Below are 20,877 nucleotides of genomic sequence, written 5' to 3'. Positions count from 1 at the left end.
TGTCGGACAGTGTTGGTGGCAACATGTAAATGTGAGAAAGGCAAAATAGCAGTGAAATGAAATGACATCCAGAATAACATTAACAGTGAAGCATTAATCAGGAGCAGGTGTACAGTATGTTGCATTGGGGGGAGAATACAAACAAAGGCAATGGCAATTATGTTGAAGAATGAAGGTCATTTGTCACTATGCAATCAGGGAGTAGCAGCACATGCAAAGTGTTTGAATGAGCATGTTTGGATTAATAAAAGAGTTCGGGATAAACAACGTTGTCAGTAATTCCCTCATCATTGTTCACAATGAAAACTTTGACGGCGCTGGCTCTCTTTCCCCTGGAGAAGGCTGTGTAGAGTTGGCCATGAGCGAACACAGGTTGAGGCAAGTAGATGCCAACTCGTTCGTTCTCTTGCCCCTGCCCCTTATTGATGGTAACAGAGAAAGCTAAGCGGATAGGGAACTGTCGTCTGATGAAGGTGAAGGGAAGCTCCTCATCTCTGTCATAGTGAGGTATCCTTGGGAGGAAGATTTTTTCACCCCTGTTTGTGCCAGCTGCAATCTCACACTCAATGATTTTGTCCATCATCTGCAGTACCACCATTCTGGTGCCATTCTTGAGAGTGCGGTCGGGACCTGCTTGCAGGTTTCTCAGCAGCATGACTGGGGCTCCTACTTTCAACTTGAGGTTATGATCAGGCATTCCAGAGGGTGTCAGTGAATTGAGGAATTCCACAGGCATGGAGTCCTTGTGGTCGTCCTCCAGAATTGTGTCGGCTGAAAAGTAGACTCTCTGTTCTGTAGGGAAGTCTGCCAGGCATATGTTGTTGATTTCTCTAATGTCATTATTCAGAGGAGTGTATACAGTGCCATTGAGAAGGTTGTCTTTGTTGACACATCCAGTTTGCAAGTCAGGAAAGGTGAATGAAATGAGAGTTTGGAGATCGTGAACCAAGTGGTGGGGTTGAATGCGGACCTGCCATTCTGTGTCCTCCTCGTGTGGGAGTGTTCCTTCCCCTAATACAAGGAGATAGTGGGAGAAGTCCTTCTCTGCTGCGTGTGTTCTCATGTTGAGGTTTAGCTTGTGGTGTTTCATGTGAGGATAGAGTGTTGACATCTGGATGCATGCTGAAACTATCTGGGGCCTGCCTGCTCTTTTGATAACGGGGAGGGTTTGCCTTGGGTCTCCACCCAGGAGGACAGTTTTGCCACCCCAAGGCTGCTGTGAGTGCATGAGATCCCTCAGTGTTCTTTCCACACACTCGACGTTAAAGCGGTCAACACTGAAAATCTCGTCCCAGATGATTAAGTTGCTGTCTTTAATGAGCTTGGCCAGATTGGACTCTGCGTTGATGGCACAGACAGAGTCTTGGAAAATGGGGATTGGGATCTTAAATCGTGAATGAGCGGTCCTACCACCCTCCAGGTTCTGTGCTGCCAAGCCTGTGCTGCCCACACACAGCACAATGCCATGCTCTGCGCGTATCGTAGCAGCAATGACCTTAAAGGTAAAGGTTTTGCCATATCCTGCAGGGGAGTTGAGAATGAACTGGCGTGTGATGGTTTCTTCTTGTGGGGCATGCACTGCCTGATAGACGGATTCGCAGAGTGCCATTTGTTCCGCAGTGAGCTTAGGAGCAAGCGACAGTACAATTTGTTGTTGCTGTGTTATGTTGAATTTTTCAGATCTGAAGATTTGTGTCAGCCTTTCCTGCGCAGTTAGTGGTCTTGGCTGTGGCATGTCATTGTAGTTGGATAGACCGCTGCCCATTTGTGAGAGTTCATCATCAATTGCAAGCAGTAGCTGATTTTGTATGAATGTTGTGTCTACTGCGTCTGTGGGGCACCTTTGTGCAGTGGCCTCCGCATGGAGAAAGTCTTCACTGAGCTCTGCAAAGAATCTGTCATACAGATGTTTGGGCTCTGATGGGTGACAGTAGTGGAGGATGATGGCAAAGGTTTCGCGGACTTTCCTTGGAGATGCGTAGCGTGACACCTCATGCATGGCGGTAATCCATTCTAGATCGTCCTGAAGCAAGCCCATGGCTAGAGCTGTGTCTTTGAAAGTGTCATAGTGGTTGCCATCATGTACCTTAAGGTCCTCATAGGTCTGTGGTCCTCTGATATGTGCTAGGAGCAGTTTCAAGTAGAATCTTTCTCCTTGGAGCACGGATACATTGGACATTCTTCCTATTGTACGTGGAATTTCCCTGTCCTTGGGTGCGTGGACTCTTTTATTCCACATGTGGGCCTTCCATGTGTAGTGTTCGGGAATCTGCATGTATAGATATTGCCTTGCTTCAGGGTCCTGGCTGTTTAGTTCGAAGAAGGCAAGCAATGTAGTGGGTTTGGCTGCTGCTATGGCCTCCTGTGCATGGCCTTCTCTGAAGACTATGCTCTGCTGGCCGTCTGTGTGGATGGCGAGATTGGTGACAGCAGGGAGTCTGTCCTGGATCTTGTATACACGCATAGCCAACTCCATAGTTCAAGACACCACCCACCCACTCAACAAATTCATCAATCTCCTACCCTCAGGGCGCAGGTACAGAACACTCCCATTTAACAGGGCCCGCTTTAGAAAAAGCCTGGTTCCTGCAGCCATCGAGATCCTGAATAAAAGGCCCCGCTGAAAAAAGATATGTCCTATTAACACCAGTTGTCTTGTTGCTTGTTGTCTGTCTTGTGTGATGTGAAATTGTCCTTTATGTAATGTACAGTCAGTGAAGACAAATTTCCCCACGGGGACCAATAAATCTAATCTAATCTAATCTACTCCATAGTCCTCCAGTGTGCATCATGAGCATCAATGGTTCTGGCATTGATGAATTTGGAGATCTCATCCCTGTCTTCAATGTCGAGGGTGCCAACATCAGCTCCCTTATGTACGTATTTGTACAGGTACTTGATGGTCTGGAAGGAGCCTACAAATTCAACGTTGATGTGGCATTTGTATTTGAGAAGGACCCAGGGGTTGTAAGGAACGACCCACCTGCTGTCAAACAGAAAGCCTTTCTTGTTGAAGGTGTGGCCGTCAATGGGCCGCCTGTACTCCGGGTAGCCATGACCATGATGAGGCAGTCGAGTGGTGGCACAGAAGTTTTTGGGGAATTTCTTAGAACAGAGGCCATTGACCATGCAGGGGCTGTTGGGGTAGCCTGGACCACAGGGTCCATGGAGCATGGATTGACACACCAGCTGATGCAACTCTGGCTCCTTGTCCAGGTCAGGTATGTCTGCTCTAATGATGTGATCAATGTCATCTACAGTCAAAATCTCGTGTAGGAGTAGCAGTATGTGGGCATGTTTCAGTCCTCTCATCTGTCCCTCAACAGTGTGTATTCTAGCCTTCATTTTGCCAAAAACTCCCAGCTTCATGTCGCGGAGGAGCTCATCCAGACTCCGTTTGAAGACTTTATTGACAATGTCTGGTCTGTCAGTGGGCTGCTGGTGTTCAAAAATGTTATTGAGGACACCTTCACTCCGTGAGTTTGCCGTAATGGTAATGAAGAGGTCAAACTTTTTGTATCTGGCTGCTATGGCAAGGGCATCTAGATAGTGCTTGTAGAGGTATCTGGGGCTACCAGTGTGTGAGCCTGGAAGAATTATCTGTTGACCAATGTTGGTGGCCTCAGTCTGTCCTGGCTGTGTTTGCTGAGTAGCCAGGGAATCAATCAGACCAGAATACTGGTGGGCCCTGTACTTGTCCTGTAGTTCCCTACTCCTGTAGTAGTTCATCCGGCAATTTTCTATTTTGGAGTATTGATCACAGAAGTATTCTTGAGCAAGTCGGGCCGACTTCAGAAGGGTGTTGAAGGAGTGGGTTCTCTGTTGTAGATGGAATCTGAAGAACTCCTGAAGAGTGACTTTGGCTGTGGGTGACTGTGCATGAACCTTTGTGATGGGGTTGTCGATGCTGAAGCCAGCATCCCCATGTGGCAAGATCAAGGGATAAGCGGCTGGGTCATACATAGGGTGTAGTGAATTGATGTGTGTAGTCTGGCTGTGATTAGGTACATCAACTGGAGTTCTGTACAGAACAATGTCTCTGGGCTCTGTCTGGCATCCTGGTGCAAAAACAACAACGTCAGGGACAGCAGGGTTGAGGTGACTTTTGTTTGCCCCCTGTGAGCTTTTTGACTTGAACACCATTTTCAGTGCCTGAGTTGGGTTGGCATTGAGTAATTCTGCGCCGGTTTTAAAGATTTTTACTAAAGGGTTAACTGTCTTTAACTCATTTTGAATGAGGGTTAAAGTGGGCTCCTTAATAAGGTCCTCTCCCTTAGCCTGATGAAGGCGGTTCTTAATTTCATTGTCCTGATCAAATACAAAGATTTGTGAGAATTTGGGTCGGTTATTGGTGTCAGGAAAGAATGCAGAGGGAGTGAGGTGGTACATTTGGCCACTCATCTTGAACGGTCGTGGCCCTAGTCCTTTGAATGCAATGATTTTACCGGTGACATTCTTAGAAGCCATAGACACTAAGCCATTGTACTGTCGGATGTTGGCCATGAATTGTTGGGATTCTGGAGAGGTCCTGTCAAACAGAGCTTGAAGTGCAGGAGGGGGGTCCTTGAATGGCTGTAGTTGGATTGTTCCGTAATGGCAACAGGCACTGAAGGTTTTGAGTGGGACAGGATCTTTTGAAAGTTTTGATGTTTCCCAGGGGAACATGACGGCCTTGCATGAAGTGCAGATACAATCCATTGCAGGTGTGGGAAAGGCAACTATTTCTGTGAGTTGTTGTGGCTGTGTCCACGCTCTTCTGAAGTGTTTATCCTTTGGTTTTGTCCTTTGTGATGGATGAGAGTGTGTTGTGTATTGATGGTCCTCATAGCGGCGTTCTGCGAAGAGAGAGATGGACAGCATGCATGAGCGTTTGCGGCTGCATTTGCGCGAGCCACACGCTGGCGAGTGGCATTGCGTGTGCGTTTGCCCAGCATAGCTTTTTTGCGTGGTCCCATGGCTGCGTGCGAAGTTGTGGGTACTGTGTAGTAAAGTTTCCTGTTGTCTCTGTGTCGTTCTGTGTACTGCGTAGTAAAGTTTCCTGTTGTCTCTGTGTCGTTCTGTGTGCTCTGCGGGGGTAGGGGCTACGTGCAGTAGAGGGGGTAGGGGCTACGTGCAGTAGAGTTGCAAGGCAACAACACGTGGACGTGTGTGGCATTGGTAGCGTCGCTGAGGACACTGGCATTGGCATCCAGGTCCTTTATAGTGATGGCTGTGCCCCTGTCATTATGGTGATGTCAGATAGTGTCAGACATCTCCATATATGGAGCTGCCTATATCAGTTATGCCCAAATATGGGACCGTGATGGCTGTGCCCCTGTCATTATGGTGATGTCAGATAGTGTCAGACATCTCCATATATGGAGCTGCCTATATCAGTTATGCCCAAATATGTGGGTTCTCTGATGTCAGACCAAAATAAGCACCCGGAAGTGAATTTCGCGCTGGGGAAGAGATTTGCATAGTATTGGGGCATAATGCGTTTCATATTTATTGTACATCATGGAAGTAGAGTAACGGTATGGGAAGCAGCCGGTTCAGAGGCAGAATATTGAGGAATTTTGGGGTAAAATGTGGAGTTAGTTGGGCCATGTGTGTGCGTGGAGACCGCGCACACACACATGTGTAGCCCCATGAGTTTGGCCGTCAATTATAGGTGCAAGATGTCTAAATACTAACAGTTTTCTGAAAAACGTATGAATAACAATTTAAGTTAAATGTACAACTTAGCTGTACAGTACATTGAGTAAATAGATTTACTCACCACCGTTCACATTTACACACATCAAGGGCTGAATAGAAAAGAAGGAAAGTAGAGTCTTGATAAAGAACAAATAAAGGTTTTACTTGAAAATACAGAATCATTGATTACAGGAACTTTTGAAATATCAGCAACAATTTCATTCCTAACTTAAAAAAATCACACCTGTGTGAAGGTAGCGGCGCCTTTGATACATTTTGTCATCAATAAGTGTTTATAATGTGTTTATAGCCACGTGTCACGTGAAGCTTGACCAATCACTTTGTTGACGTGTCTGACCAATCAGAACGTTGACGCAAAAGCCAGGTATAGAGCAGGATCCGCTCTATACCTAAAGGTATAGAGCGGCTAGCGCCGCTAAAAATACTTTGTAGTATACTCTATAATAATAGAGTATACTACAAAGGGCTACAGTATGTGTCCACTGGCTATGTGTCCACCCTTAATAAGGGCTATGTGTCCACTGTGCATAAAGGTCTATTGTACATTGTATGTATCTACAGACGTCCTGTCAGGATGTAACAGGGAGTAGGTGGTACAGATGTCTTCTTATCATGATATATATGCTAGTGGTGAGGAAGCCAGAGGGACATGGACCTCTCTCAGAACAGCTCATGGCATTTTACCATAACTCCCTCTTTTCCAGTAGACTGTGTTGAAGGTTTAGTGCAAACCAGAGTGAAGAGACCAGGTCTAAACAATAGCTGTTCTGTGAACCTCCCTGTGTCAGGGGGAGCAGGGAGTAAAATGGCTTTTTGCAGGCATCCTCTTGCTTCTCATGAGAGAACATATGCATGCGTTGCCCAAACATACAACGCTCAAAGCCCCACTGTGTGTGGGGGGTCTGTCATGTATTTACATTTTGCTGTAGTTATTTCAACAGCAGGTAATGCTGGAAACCGCTTGACATGGGGCTCCATACCCCCCACCTCCCTATATTAGAGCGGAGACAGTGGGCGTGGCCAGGAATAAGGTCTATAAACAGTATGTGTTCACACAGTCCACTGAACATTGTCCATGACCTTCATCAAGTCAGACACATGATTCCACTTCATGAGTGAAAACATTTTAAAGGCATTTGTCAAATCTTTGTTCTGAGGTCGTAGTCGAAACATCCTGTGTTTAATCTCTGAAACAGTCAATGTGTGTCCATGCCGTAGCCAGGCACCCTGTTGAAGTGTCCTTGAGCAAGGCATTGCACCTGTCATTGCTCGTTTACTTTGAAGTTGCTCTGGATGATCAGGTTATGAAAAATAATCCAACTTCAGTGTGTCCAACTCAAGTACATTGTTACAGTTTTAAAATCAACCCAAGATGTTCAGAGAGGAATGAGTCTGTTTCACAGAGAAACAATATCATGATTGAACTTGCAGCAGTTCCTTTGTTCCTCACTGTGTCGATGACGACACGTGCCTTTTCATGTTTCACTTTCTCTACGTAGGCCGTATCATACTCTTCTTTGGTAATCACCCCCTTCTCTAAAAGTTTGTCCAGGAGACTGTTGAGGACAGGATCTGAAACGCTGTTGATGAAGCTGCTCCGCACAGAAAACAGTCTGTCTTCTGCTGGAAGAGTCAGTGTGCACTGAAATTGTTGTCTCCTAATGGGATCTGAAACGCTGTCGATGAAGCTGCGCTGCACAGACAACGGTTTGTCTTTCGCTTCATGAGTCAGTGTGCACTGAACTTGTTGTTTTCTTAAAGCAGCATCTGTAAGATTTACATAACCTTCCCAAGCACATATGGAGGAGGTGTTGCTTAGAAATAGCCTAACATGGCGAAAACGTTCCTCTAAATTAATGACAAATGTTGGCATGTAATTGGGGTAGGATTGTTCATCGACTTCAAATTCTGCCTTATTTGGTAGAACTATGATGGAAACATCTTGAGGGGAAGTGGAGAGGGTGTATTCTTGCTTTGGGATTAGTTTACAGAGAGACACTTCAATGTAAATCTCTTCTCCATTCATCTCCTTCCTTTCCTTCATCACTTCATGCCGCACAACATTACGAGGCAGCAGCAACACTTTGAGGATCGAACTGGGATGATCATCATCAATCGGTGGTGTATAAAAAAGTGACACCAATGCCTGGACAGGACTGGGCTGGACAGGACTGGGCTGGACAGGACTGGGCCCGAACACCTTCTCTTGTAAGTACGAGATGATACCATATAAAGATAATCCAGTTACATTTATGATAACATGAGTTTCTGTGATCATATGGGGTTTGATCAGCTCAAAGCTATCATCATCCATCACATGGAGAACAGACAAGGATTTGCCTCCACCCATGGAGAGGATCTCACAATGTGGAAAGCGTAACTGACACACAGACCCCTGAGAACCTTTGATGTCAAACAGTGGTCCTGCAGCTCTCTTGCTAAGCTGGGATAGAAGCCTTCGGTCCCAGTGGACTGTCCTGTAAGTCACATCTCCCTCTGTCTCCATCTTAAACACCAGGTCGGTCACGGTGCATTGGAACAGTCCTGTTTGGGTGCTGTGGAACCTGTAGCTTTCCTTGTTTTCTACAACAATGATATCAGGTGTTATTTTATGTGTTTTGTCCAGAAGTGTAACATCATTTATGCTGTGGGACCGTTTTGCTCTGAACCCTGCCTTGTTCTCTAAACATGGAATTTGGCTCAGTGAGGGTAAGCTGTGAGAACGAGGCAGAGAGATGGATTCTTCTATCCTCAAACCACTGAAGCATGAACCTAGATCAGTTTCATCTTGGAGCTCCAGAGTGGGATGTAGAGAGGACAGTGACTCTGTAACAGACTGGTCTGTGGTTGACAAATCACAGGCTGTGTCACATGACATCATTTCGTCTGGGGAATCATGGGAGGACTGTTGTGATGTGGATGAGGAAGACAACATGTGGGAGACTATAACAACAGAGGGATACCTGTTGGGTGTAATTACTTCCTGTGAAGCATCTTGAGAAGAGGGAATATCAGACTCATCTAAAGTTGAAGAGGGAAGCAGAGGGAGGTTTGATGAAGGAAGATCAGTCTCCTTCAACTCTTCTTCTCTTCTCTTTCTGTCTTGTGTTCTCTGTGAAGAAACCATGTGGGGTCTGTTGAGTGTGGAGTCAGAGGATGTGCTAGTTGATGGAGAAGGAGTTTCAGTGCTTGAGTGATGCTTGCCAGGTTCCAGTGGGTAGATTTGGGGTTGAGACTGAGACTGAATGGGAGGGTTATCACCAGGTGTGGAGGGAGGGTCAAACAGAGTCTCCTCAGATATCTCCTCAAGCATCTCTGTAGCATGCTTCACTCTTCTTCTGTCTCTTTCTTCATCCAACTCTTTTGTCTCCTCTGGAGTGTCTTCTATCTCACTATGCTTCACTCGTGTTCTGTCTTCTTCTACATCTAACTCTTTCTTCTCACGTGAAGTTTTTTTAATCTCACTATGTTTCACTCCTCTCATACGCTTCCACATTCTTCCAAAGAACACCATTACTCTGCTTTTTTCTGTCTTCTGATCTAAAGTGTCTACCATCTCACTATGCTTCACTTCTTCAGCTGTGGAGGAGGAGGCTGTGAGACGTCCTTTTTGCTTTACAGTAATCAACTTCTCTTCTTTTAATTTAGTCCCAGAGACAACATGGGGATGAGTAGTTCCCTAAGAAAGAGAAAAGGAAATTAAATCATGGACATTTATCGTATTAACCACTTTGCCACACTAGTAAATGGCACTCAGCCTAAACAAAGCCACACATATAAGCATTAATGTGTATTTAAAAAACAAAAAAAACAACTAAAACTAAATAAAACCATACAGAAAAAGTGTAGTTTTTGTAAATTAATTTGTAAATTAAATTTCATACCATGAAATCTATCTTCGGATTTTGTAGCTTTGCCAGCTATAACTGAAAATGTATTTTATTTTTTTCCTGATATTTTTTAAATCTTTCTCTTAAGTTTAATCTCTTTAAATCTTTTCGTAAGTTAACTAGTAAAAAATCACACCCAGTGTGAAGTGGGCGGTGTGTGGTCATCACAACATGACTCACTTTAAAAAAAGGATAAATGACTTTTCCATACTGCTATTCATAGGGCTGCACATGTGTCATGTGTTTCGCTAGCCAATCACAGTCCTGAATTTGCAAAGTCAGCCAATCACATTACAGTTAGTGGTGATGACACTAGCTGTAATGTGATTGGCTGATATGGAAAAAGTATCGATTTGCATTAACAATGGAAGGGTTAGGGGGTACACAAATTTTTTGGTCGGTGTCCAAAACTCACTTATAGGGGGCGGCTACACCGCCCCAAAAATCACACCCAGTGTGAAGTGGGCGGTGTGTGGTCATCACAACATGACTCACTTTAAAAAAAGGATAAATTACTTTTTTTAAAGTCCATACTGCTATTCATAGGGCTGCACATGTGTCATGTGTTTCGCTAGCCAATCACAGTCCTGAATTTGCAAAGTCAGCCAATCACATTACAGTTAGTGGTGATGACACTAGCTGTAATGTGATTGGCTGACTTTGCAAAAGTATCGATTTGCATTAACAAGGGAAGGGTTGTATACAAATCTTTTGGTCGGTGTCCAAAACTCACTTATAGGGGGCGGCTAAACCGCCCCAAAAAGTATATTTGAAAAAAAAAATTAAATAAAAAATCACACCCAGTGTGAAGTCGGCGGTGTGTGGTCATCACATGACTCACTTAAAAAAACATAAATGTGTTTTTTTTCCATACTGGAGCAAGTCCATACTGCTATTCATAGGGCTGCACATGTGTCATGTATTTCGCTAGCCAATCACAGTCCTGAATTTCACATTACAGCTAATGTGATTGGCTGACTTTGCGAAAGTATAGATTTGCATTGACTGTGGAAGGGTTAGCGTTGTAGATTGCGTTGTAGACTATTGGCCAATCACGGTGCAGGATTGGTCAGTGTCCAAACCTCACTTATAGGGGGCGGTTACACCGCCCTAATAAGAAAACTATAATCAGGTGTGCACATAACAGGTGCGCAGGTGCGCATGCGCACCCAAAATAAAAAATGCGCACCACATCAGACGACGCGAGGCGCTTTTGCGTACCAACAGCTGGGACAGGAATTTCCAAGCTTTTATTTTTTTAGCAAAACTAAAAAATAAAAGCCTGGAGATCGAGACTAGGAATTTACTTCCTGAAGCCACACTCACACAATCACGCTAAAGCACGCGTCGGCCCCATGTACAGCCATTAGGCGGAGGGGGAGAGAACATTGTGTGCATGTCTCGCATCGCCTCGCATTGCCTCGCTGCGGTGGCTGTTAGAGGCACTCGTCACCGATGATGAACGCACCGTGATGGTACAAAATATGCCGTGAACGTCCCAATCTGGCGGATATAAGCAGCGCAGCACAGGGCACCAACCTTGGGGGCTTCACCAAACGGTGAGAGAGAAAAAAAACGGTGAGAGAGAGAAAATCGGCGGAATTTGCAAGCAGACCGTCCTTTTTTTTTTCCTCGCGCAGCTGCACCCCCCCCCCGTTGACAAAACAGGACGGGACTAGTTAATTTGTTGCGCACCAAGTCACATCTCCAGGTGCTCTTCTGAGTACTAGACCTAATAAGTTATGTGCACCCCTGACTATAATAACCTTGTCATCAGGAGGAAGGGGAGGTGTTGATGTCTGATCCATGGACTTCATCTCCATCATGACCAGCAGATCAGACTGATCAGACTGTTTCATCTCTACAGAAGAACAACAAACACACATTCATTACACATGATGAGTATAGAAGACATGAGGTCTGATACATTGTTTTATGACTGTACATAAACATCACTGTAAACTCAATGAACCATATTCACACAGCGGCCATTTTGTTCTGACATCATACTTGGAGGTGGCCCCTCCCCCTCCAGTATGAAGTAAGAGTTAAATGGACACAGTGTGAACATGTTAGTTTAACCACATCAACCCTAGACTCTATTCTGGTCAGCTCATAATAGATGAACATTCTGTGAAAATATGTGAACATCTAGGGAAAAAGGAGTGGACCAAGTAGAGACCCCTGGGGGACCCTGGTCAACGAAGTATAGTCCACTTAAAGTAATGCTATAGGTAACTTTTTCAATAAAACTAAAGTTAAATTGTATATCTTTTGTGAGTGGCAAATGTTTCACAACACCCACTCCATGAATTTCACCCCCGAAAGCCTTTTATTTATATATTTTCTATTGAACGTCGTCGGGGTTGACTGTCCCGCGAAAATGACGTCATCTGGCCGGAAAATGGAAGCGGAAATGCACCGGTTTCCTGTTTGGCCAGGAACTACTGCACCGGTTTCCTGTTTGGCCAGGAACTACCGCGCTAATAACAAAAAGGAAACTCACGCTGATTTTAACAGATTGTATGATTTGAAGAACGAAAAAAAACTGAAAAAGAAAACACAGCTCACGGTAACTAAAGCTCCACTGGCTAAGAGAAACGATCCACAGATCGTATAAAACAATTAAAAGAACGCTTTTTGAAACGCTTCCGTCATCCGGTGAAAACGAATGGAATTCTGGGTAACGCAGTAATAAACAAACGGCCTGCAGTGACGGTAATGACCAGCAGAGGCTGCTAAAAATAGTTTTTTTGACATTTGCACTGTAAAACTTTAAACCAGAGAGAGAGAGAGAGAGAGAGAGAGAGAGAGAGAGAGAGAGAGAGAGAGAGAGAGAGAGAGAGAGAGAGAGAGAGAGAGAGAGAGAGAGAGAGAGAGAGAGAGAGAGAGAGAGAGAGAGAGAGAGAGAGAGAGAGAGAGAGAGAGAGAGAGAGAGAGAGAGAGAGAGAGAGAGAGAGAGAGAGAGCGAGAGCCAGGCGTGCGTGGCTAGAAGCTTACCCATCTTCATCTGACTCTTCTTCATCAGCTCAGACCTCTTCTCATCCATCAGTTTCCAGTATTCCTCCTGTATTTCACACATGAACACACAATGACAGAGTGAAGCTACATCAAGTCTTAACACACTGTTCCTTAACCAGAGCTGACAACTCTCACACAATGAGCGTGAGACACACACAAATTACCCTCTTAACACACACTCACGCCACACATCATATTTATCACACCGTCAAATCACCACAAGTGGAAAACAGTGTTAACTCATTCATCACTGAGACATCCACTTCTGCCGGTATTTGAGCGATAAAGTGAATTAAAGGAGACATCCGTTCATATATAATAGGAGACTTTGCATTTGTTAAAATAGGCAAATTTGGGCTATGCTCACGCCTCCTATTATGCCAACGGTGGGGGTCGACAGGGGGATTTGTGGAGTAACTCAATGGGCATTTCTACGTTGGTGAGTGATTTGCCATATATCAAAGATAACACTAAAAATGAACGGATGTCTCCTTTAAGTTATTGTATCTGAAGTATAGCCCCACCCGTTAACTGTAGTGAAAAGCTTTTAACGTTAGTTTTTATTAACTGAATATGACAGACGTCTAATTATTTAAAACTCCTCTGTGTGTCATGCTGCGCTGCCAAGAGCAGGCAGTTAAAAGGGGGAGGGACCTTTGGATGCATGCGTGTGCAAAAATAATAGATCTTCAAGCAAACAATATGACGCGTTTTAGCTTGTAGATCTGTTCTACAAGCTAACAAGAGAGAGAGAGTGAGAGTTCTATTGCTGAGGTGAGTCATTAAAGGGATTTGACCATTTAGAATCATTTGTGCAGTCTGTATTGACTTTATAGCTATCAGACTTTTATGGAAATCAATGTGAATATTGAATAGGAAACATATGGTGAAAAACATCAGTCAAGGTTCACCATATGACCAATAGGAGAGTAAGAGTCACCATCTCTACACAGGCTGTTACACTGACTCCTACTGTCACTATATTTATTATGACTGTGAATACACTCCAGTCATTCCCACATACAGTATACACATTATACTCCATTTGATACCTAAGTGATACATTCTAGATAATTGCATGCACTCATAAAGATATATTAATGACTGGTTATTATTAAAGATGGCTCTTTAATTGCTTCAGTCATCAAATCAATGTCTCTGTTTAGCTTGTTGATGGATGAAATTAAAACATTTACCCATAATGTTCTCATGTTAGTAAAGCCTGTTAAAGTATCAAACTCCCTGTTAAAATGCACCAGAATACAGAACATTATATCTGCTCTGTTAAAAAGACCCCCCACCAAAATGATCACACCCACACTATTAATCTACACCTACCACCAGTTTTTGCCTTAACCCATTAAGACCAGGAACGCATCTCTGTCACTTTAGATGTATTTGGCTATTAAAAAAATAGCAGATCTACAGCTCATAGCGCGGCACCGAGTGCCGCGCTACGAGCTTGTAGATCTGCTATTTTTGGAAAAATCATGAAAATGTCTGCAAATCTTTGAATATATAGTTTTTAAATTGAACATTTATAACTCAAATCTTCGCTTCTGGGGGGTCCCTGGAACAAAATATTTTACAAATGTTCGCTTTCAAGAATATATTTTTAAAGATTTGCACACAAGTCCGTAGCGCGGCACTCGTTGCCGCGCTACGGACTTGTAGATCTGCTATTTACGGACTTGTAGATCTGCTATTTCGGACTTGTAGATCTGCTATTTCAAAAATATATTTTCAAAGATTTGCACAAATCTTCTTGATTTAAAAAAAATAGCAGATCTACAAGCTCACTCGGTGCCGCGCTCTGAGCTAGTATATCTGCTATTTTTTAATAGCCAAAGAAATCTAAAAATGACACAGATGCGTTCCCGGTCTCAATGGGTTGAAATGACTTGATTTCATTATTGAGGGTTAGATTTGTAAAATGATAACACACCCACCCAGTGCAACATACCAGCTGTACCTGGTTGGGGGATTACAACTGGTGTGTCGCACTGGGTGCAACATTAAGTACAGCAATTAATATAAAAATACATTTGGCGTGCGGTGGTGACTCCATGGGTCGATAACATAATTATGATAATAATAATAATAACAATAATAATAATAGTAATAATAATGTTTACTGCACACACCACCAAATCTCACTCCAAGGTTTTCTGAAAATAAAAATAAAAGACTGGACAGATGTTGACAGTGGTGTAAAGTAACTATTAGTGGTGTAAAGTAACCATTTACTCAAGTAATGTACTTAATCACAGTTTTGCGGTACTTTTACTTTACTGGAGTATTTCCCAATGTCCATTGCTTTTACTTCTACTCCACTAGAATCTCAGAGGCAAATATTGTACTTTTACTCCACTACAATGATTTGAAAACTTTAGTTACTAGTTACTTTGTAGATTATGATTATTATTACAAAACACTTCACCCTTAAATACATTTCGGCCTTTTGAAAATAGCCGATCTACAAGCTCACAATGTGTCAAAATAAGATGCATTGTGAGCTTGTAGATCTGTTATTTGAAAAACAAAAAACTAATTTAAAAACTTGAAATGGGACATTCTGTATAATGAGTACTTTTACTTTTGGTACTTTGGTAGCACTTGCTATGCATCCCATGTGTATAACGCATTATACACATACTTATAAGGCATTGTATTGCAGTATTGATACTTTTACTTAAGTAAAACATTTGAGTACTTTTTCCACCACTGGGTATAAGAGAACAGTTAATGTAAGTAGAACACTGTTAACCTCATGAACCCTAGCTTCACTATTCTGGAGAAAACATGCTGTGGAAATAGCAGATCTACAAGCTCACAATAGTGTGTAGATCTATAGAGGGACTGTAGAGGGGCCAAGAATAGACCCCTGAGGAACCCTGTTCAATTTAAGTAAATAGGGTTTATATTATTAATAAAGCTAAACTACAAGTCCACAACGTGTCACATCCTGAGGAATTGTGAGCTTGTAGATCTGCTATTTTCACTACTTTTGAGTGACACTCTTCTATGATGAAATGGGGCATTAAGTTATGGGGGGGACGGGACGTGGAGATACAAGGTTTCTGCCCGACAACAACGATAATTAACCCTTTATACATAGTTAAACGGGGTCCCCCAGGGCTCTGAACTTGGCCCGATGCTTTATTCTCTCAACACCAAATATGTTTGCCTAAAATAGCTGATCTAAAAGCTAACAACAGGTTGCATTGTGATGTATTGTAGGCTTGTAGATCGGCTATTTTCTGTTCACCTCAGAATAAGGACGCTAGGGTTCATGTGGTTATCTGGCATCCCTATTTTAGACACATTTTTGTTTATTGTTTAGTTTTTTTTATGTCACTGAATGATGAACAATTAAATCTTACACTACATTGTAGTTCATGTATTCATTAGAACATGTAAATAAATGTCATGGAGAGAATATTAGGTTCTTACCTTGCTGTTAGCTGACTCAAACCAGTTCCTCTCTATGTTCTGAGCATCAGTCACCAGGTCCTTTATGTCCTCAGCTGGGTCTCCTGTTGACATGTCCCTTACACTGCTCACCAACACACAGAGAATGAAAGAGACAAAGTCAGACATCAGATTCAATCATCATATAATAAGTGATAATAGTTCAGCTGGTCTGGGGTCTAGAAGATGGTGAGAACACATTGTATTGGTTCTGCTTTCTGTGTGATGAACACTCACAGACAGCGGACATAGTAGTCACGGTGGCTCTGTGTGATGTATCTATGCCACCACTTCCTCATGTACCATGCAGAGAGAGGTAGGGCTATGATGGAGCTGAGAGAAATACAATGATAGAAAAAACAAAGGGACATAGAAAGAGGAGGGAGAAACAATGAGAAACACATGTTATGATATTATGACATCATATTCTATAACATATGTAACTGTACAGTACACGTGGAAATATGACCTAACGGCAGGGCCGGCCCTAGGATTTTCATGGCCCTTAGCAAGATTTTTTTTGGTGCCCCCCCTCAAACACCCCCATTATAAAATCATTATGTCATTTTTTATTGCATACTAAAATAATAACGCTAGTTGTTGGATAGGAGATACATGACATAATTACAATATGAAAGCCTAGTGGTTGTGGCCCTAAGCGACCGCTTATATTGCTTATAGCAACGGCCGGCCCTGCCTGACGGAGAGTGCTTGTGGTGTGCGTGTGTGTGTGTGTGTGTTCTATGCTATCAAAAGAAACATCAAAATAGACATCCCAATTAAAACCTGGCTTAAAATACTGGACTCTGTGATAGAACCAATTTCCCTCTATGGTTGTGAGATCTGGGGACCATTAGCAAACCATGACCTTGAAAAATGGGATAAACACCAAACCGAGACCCTACACACAGAATTCTGCAAATCCATTCTCAGTACCCAGCGAAAAACACCAAATAATGCATGCAGGGCAGAACTAGGACGATACCCACTCATAATCAAAATAAAAAAGAGAGCACTTAAGTTCTACAACCACCTAAAAGAAAGCGACCTAAATGCACTCCATAACAAAGCACTCACACACAGCGAAACTCTAGAGAGATGCCCCCTCAGCCAGCTGGCCATGGAACTCCGGGCACAAACACAAACAGAGCCACGAGATAGAAAACCCATCGGACCAAACAAAATTATAAAACAGCAAAAGGAAAACTACCTGACACATTGGAAAGAAGCAACACAAAAGCAGAGTAAACTAGAATGCTATCTGGCCCTAAACAGAGAATACGCAGTGGCAGAATACCTGAGCACCGTGACCGACCCAAAACAAAGAAAAATCTTAACTAGATACAGACTCAGTGAGCACAGTCTTGCGATCGAGAAAGGTCGTCACAGGCAGACCTGTATCCCGAGAGAAGACAGACTATGCACCCACTGCACACAAAAGGAAGTGGAAACCGAGCTACACTTCCTAACCGTCTGTCCATTGTACCAAGACATCAGAGACACATACTTCCCACAGATTACAACCACACACAGAGACTTTGAAAACATGACCAACGACAAAAAACTCCCATATCTGCTGGGCGAAGTACAACAATGTGCAAACACAGCAGCAAGATTCGTGAGTTGTTGTGATAGGAGAAGGATATCGAACGGAACACAACCACCCTAAAGACTAATCATTGTGTATATTCCTGCACTATACCTGCACCCAGTGATCTTGGTACATAGAAATTGATCTATTGAAGATTCTGACTTTCAAATGTACATTTTTTGTTTTGATTGTATTGCTGTATTGTTGTATTGTGCTTTTTGCTTTGGCAATGTAAACGTATGTTTTCTCATGCCAATAAAGCCCTTTGAATTGAAATTGAATTGTGTGTGTGTGTGTGTGTGTGTGTGTGTGTGTGTGTGTGTGTGTGTGTGTGTGTGTGTGTGTGTGTGTGTGTGTGTGTGTGTGTGTGTGTGTGTGTGTGTGTGTGTGTGTGTGTGTGTGTGTGTGTGGTAGCCTCCCACCACCAACCAAGGACAAAATAAAAGTAATGATATTAATAATGAAATCAAAGAAAAACTATTAAATGAAATCCTCCTCCTAAAGGATGTCTAACAAGGTGGAATTTACCATACAACATTTTGGATCAAAAATAGCAGATCTACAAGCTCACGTGTCACATTATGACATGTTGGGAGCTATTTAAAACATAAAGTGTGATTCGTTTTGAAAAATAAATTTAATTTAGTATTGATGTCAATACCTACGAGAAGACTGTCCGTCAAATAGGGTGGGTCACAAATAAATCATGTAAGTCTGGAAAGTAACTAGTAACTAAAGCTGTCAAATAATCACACTGTACTGGAGTAGAAGTATTACAATTCCATACCCAGTACCCATCCTCATCAGCTTCTTCTCCAACAGCTCAGACTTCTTCTCTCCCAGCAGGTCAAGGTATTCATACTGTATTTCACACATCAACAGTGAGAGTCAAATTACATCCAGATGTTAACAGACTGTTCCTTAAGTATATTGTTATGCCAATACTTTTGTTCTTTTACTCAAGTAAAAAATGTGAGTACTTCTTCCATCACTGGGTATAAGTGAACAGTTTAATGTAAGTAGATTATACCCTTTGAACCCTAGCTTCCCTATTCTGTGAAAATAGCAGATCTACAAGCTCACACTGAGCTTGTAGATCTGCTAGTTTTAGTGAAGATTTAGTGTAGAGGGGGAAAAGTAAGGGACCAAGAATCAATCAATTTAAGTATATAGGGTTTAAATGGTTAATGAATCTGATCTACAAGCACGTTTCACATCATGTGAGCTTGTATATCTGATATTTTCTCTTCTTTTGAGTCTCTCTTGTATGATGAAATAGGGAATTAATGTATGAAAAAATACATACAGTACTTTTAAACATGGAGATATGAGGTTTCTGCCCGACAACAACGATAACCACTTTAACCCTTTATACATAGTTGACCGGGGTCCCCCAGGGCTCTGTACTCGGTCCGATGCTTTATTCTCTGAACACCAATATGTTTGCCTAAAATAGCTGATATAAAAACTCACAACGGGTTGCATTGTGATTCATTGTAAGCTTGTAGATCGGCTATTTCCGTTGAATGTTCACCTCAGAATAAGGATGGTAGGGTTCATGTGGTTACCTGGCATCTCTATTTTTGACAAATTAGTTTACATTTTAAAACATTTATTTTATTGTCTATTTATTTATGTCACTGAATGATAAATGTTAAATGTACTTAAAGTACCAAAAGTAGAAAGTACTCATTATGCAGAATGTCCCATTTCACACATTTTCAAATGTATAAAACGTATAAAAAATATTTTGTAAATAGCAGGTCTACAAGCGCATTGTGAGCTCGTAGATCTGCTATTTTCAAATGGTTGAAATGTATAAAGGGCTGACGTGGTTACTATATATATTTTGTAATATAATCAAAATCTACAAAGTAACTAGTAAATCCTTTCAAATAATTGTAGTTGAGTAAAAGTACAATATTTGCCTCTGAGATGTAGTGGAGTAGAAGTAAAAGTACTGGAAATTGAAAATACTTCAGTAAAGTAAAAATACCTCAAACTTGTAACTAAGTACAGTACTTGGGTAAATGTACTTAGTTACTTTACACCACTGCGGGTCGCGACGCCCCCGGTCCCACGGGCAGACTGCACAGAGCATAAAAGTTTTTATTCTAACTCTCAATTCCATCTAAAATAAATAACTAGTCTACCTGTCCACTATTAATCTGTATGTAGCGTCATTGTTTACAGCCAGACAGAACCCAAAAATCAAGAGGGAAAAAAAGAAAATAAGAAAAAAATATAGCTGCAAGCAGCGATAATACGGGGCCAGTGAATAGAGAGAGAGAGAGACATGGAAACGGAATAGATTGAAGAGAGAGAGAGTGACATGGAAACAATAGATTGACGAGAGAGAGAGATGGAAACATAATGGTTTGATTGGACATCTCAACCTACTGCCATTAACAGGATTCGAACTCTCAACCTTCAGACTAATAGGCTGCAACACTACCTATAGTGCTATAGCTTTGTCCAGGCTGATATTGTCTGTTGAAGATCATAAACTCTTGCCTTCTTTCATGAACCAAGCCCCTGTTTCACTAACACTAACATCACTCGTTCACAAACCATTTACCAATGAAGAAATTGTACATCTCCTCAGAACCAAAACTAGTGAAAGTAGCCGATCTACAAGCTCACAAACCATGAAAATAGGGTTAGGGTTAATGCAAGGGTTAACCCTTGCATTTTCGAACAATTGCTATAGCGCCCCCCTTTGGCCAATTGGAGTGAGATTGGTTTCAGTGATATTTGGAATGACTCTCTACATTACTGCAACGTTTCAAAGAAATGTGAGTCTTGCATGTATGCGTTAGGGGCAGATGAATAATTTTCATAAAACTGCAATAGTTAAAATCTATTTCCTCCTGGGATTTTTGAGCAATCTGCACAAAACATTTTACACATGAACTTAGGACCTTTGCCGACAAAACAAAAGCGGCGGATTTTCCATAAGTGAAAAAATGCAGAAGTTATGAGCCAATGGCTGTTTTTCATATAATTCAAAATGGTGGGCGATCTAAAGGTCAGAGGTCAAAAGTCAGACCACGAAAGTTGTCGGGCATGAAGAAACGCATGTGTGTATCGAAGTTTCATGGTTGTAGGTCAAACAGGTCATGAGTTGTACCTGTTCAAAGTTGGCACTTTCAATTGAGTGCTATAGCGCCACCCTTTGACGAATGAGTGTGAGAATTATTTCTT

General features: G+C 42.3%; 2 protein-coding genes across 2 annotated transcripts in view; both read right to left on the bottom strand.

Annotated features, from left to right (window-relative positions):
* The window catches only part of LOC311038628 (uncharacterized protein), a gene marked incomplete at both ends in the record, with an annotated part of 234,156 nt that overhangs the window by 164,859 nt on the left and 48,420 nt on the right, over window positions 1-20,877 (bottom strand). Inside the window, 2 exons of the mRNA XM_084048200.1 lie at window positions 16,320-16,415; window positions 18,461-18,534. Coding sequence (XP_083904326.1) covers window positions 16,320-16,415; window positions 18,461-18,534 — 170 coding nt within the window. The remainder of the gene's footprint in view (window positions 1-16,319; window positions 16,416-18,460; window positions 18,535-20,877) is intronic.
* LOC311039050 (uncharacterized protein) lies at window positions 4,719-16,157 on the bottom strand (the record flags this gene model as incomplete). The annotated part of the gene is made up of 7 exons (XM_084048692.1): window positions 4,719-4,835; window positions 7,151-7,393; window positions 7,640-9,379; window positions 11,357-11,451; window positions 12,591-12,657; window positions 12,776-12,778; window positions 16,065-16,157. 7 exons carry the CDS (start codon window positions 16,155-16,157, stop codon window positions 4,719-4,721), a joined length of 2,358 nt encoding a protein of 785 aa, XP_083904818.1.

This window comes from Gymnoscopelus microlampas (genome assembly GCF_963454915.1).
Source record: "Gymnoscopelus microlampas genome assembly, chromosome: 22".
NCBI lineage: Eukaryota > Metazoa > Chordata > Actinopteri > Myctophiformes > Myctophidae > Gymnoscopelus > Gymnoscopelus microlampas.
The sequence above is the reverse complement of the archived record's forward strand: the minus strand, read 5'-3'. Positions and strand labels throughout refer to the sequence as shown.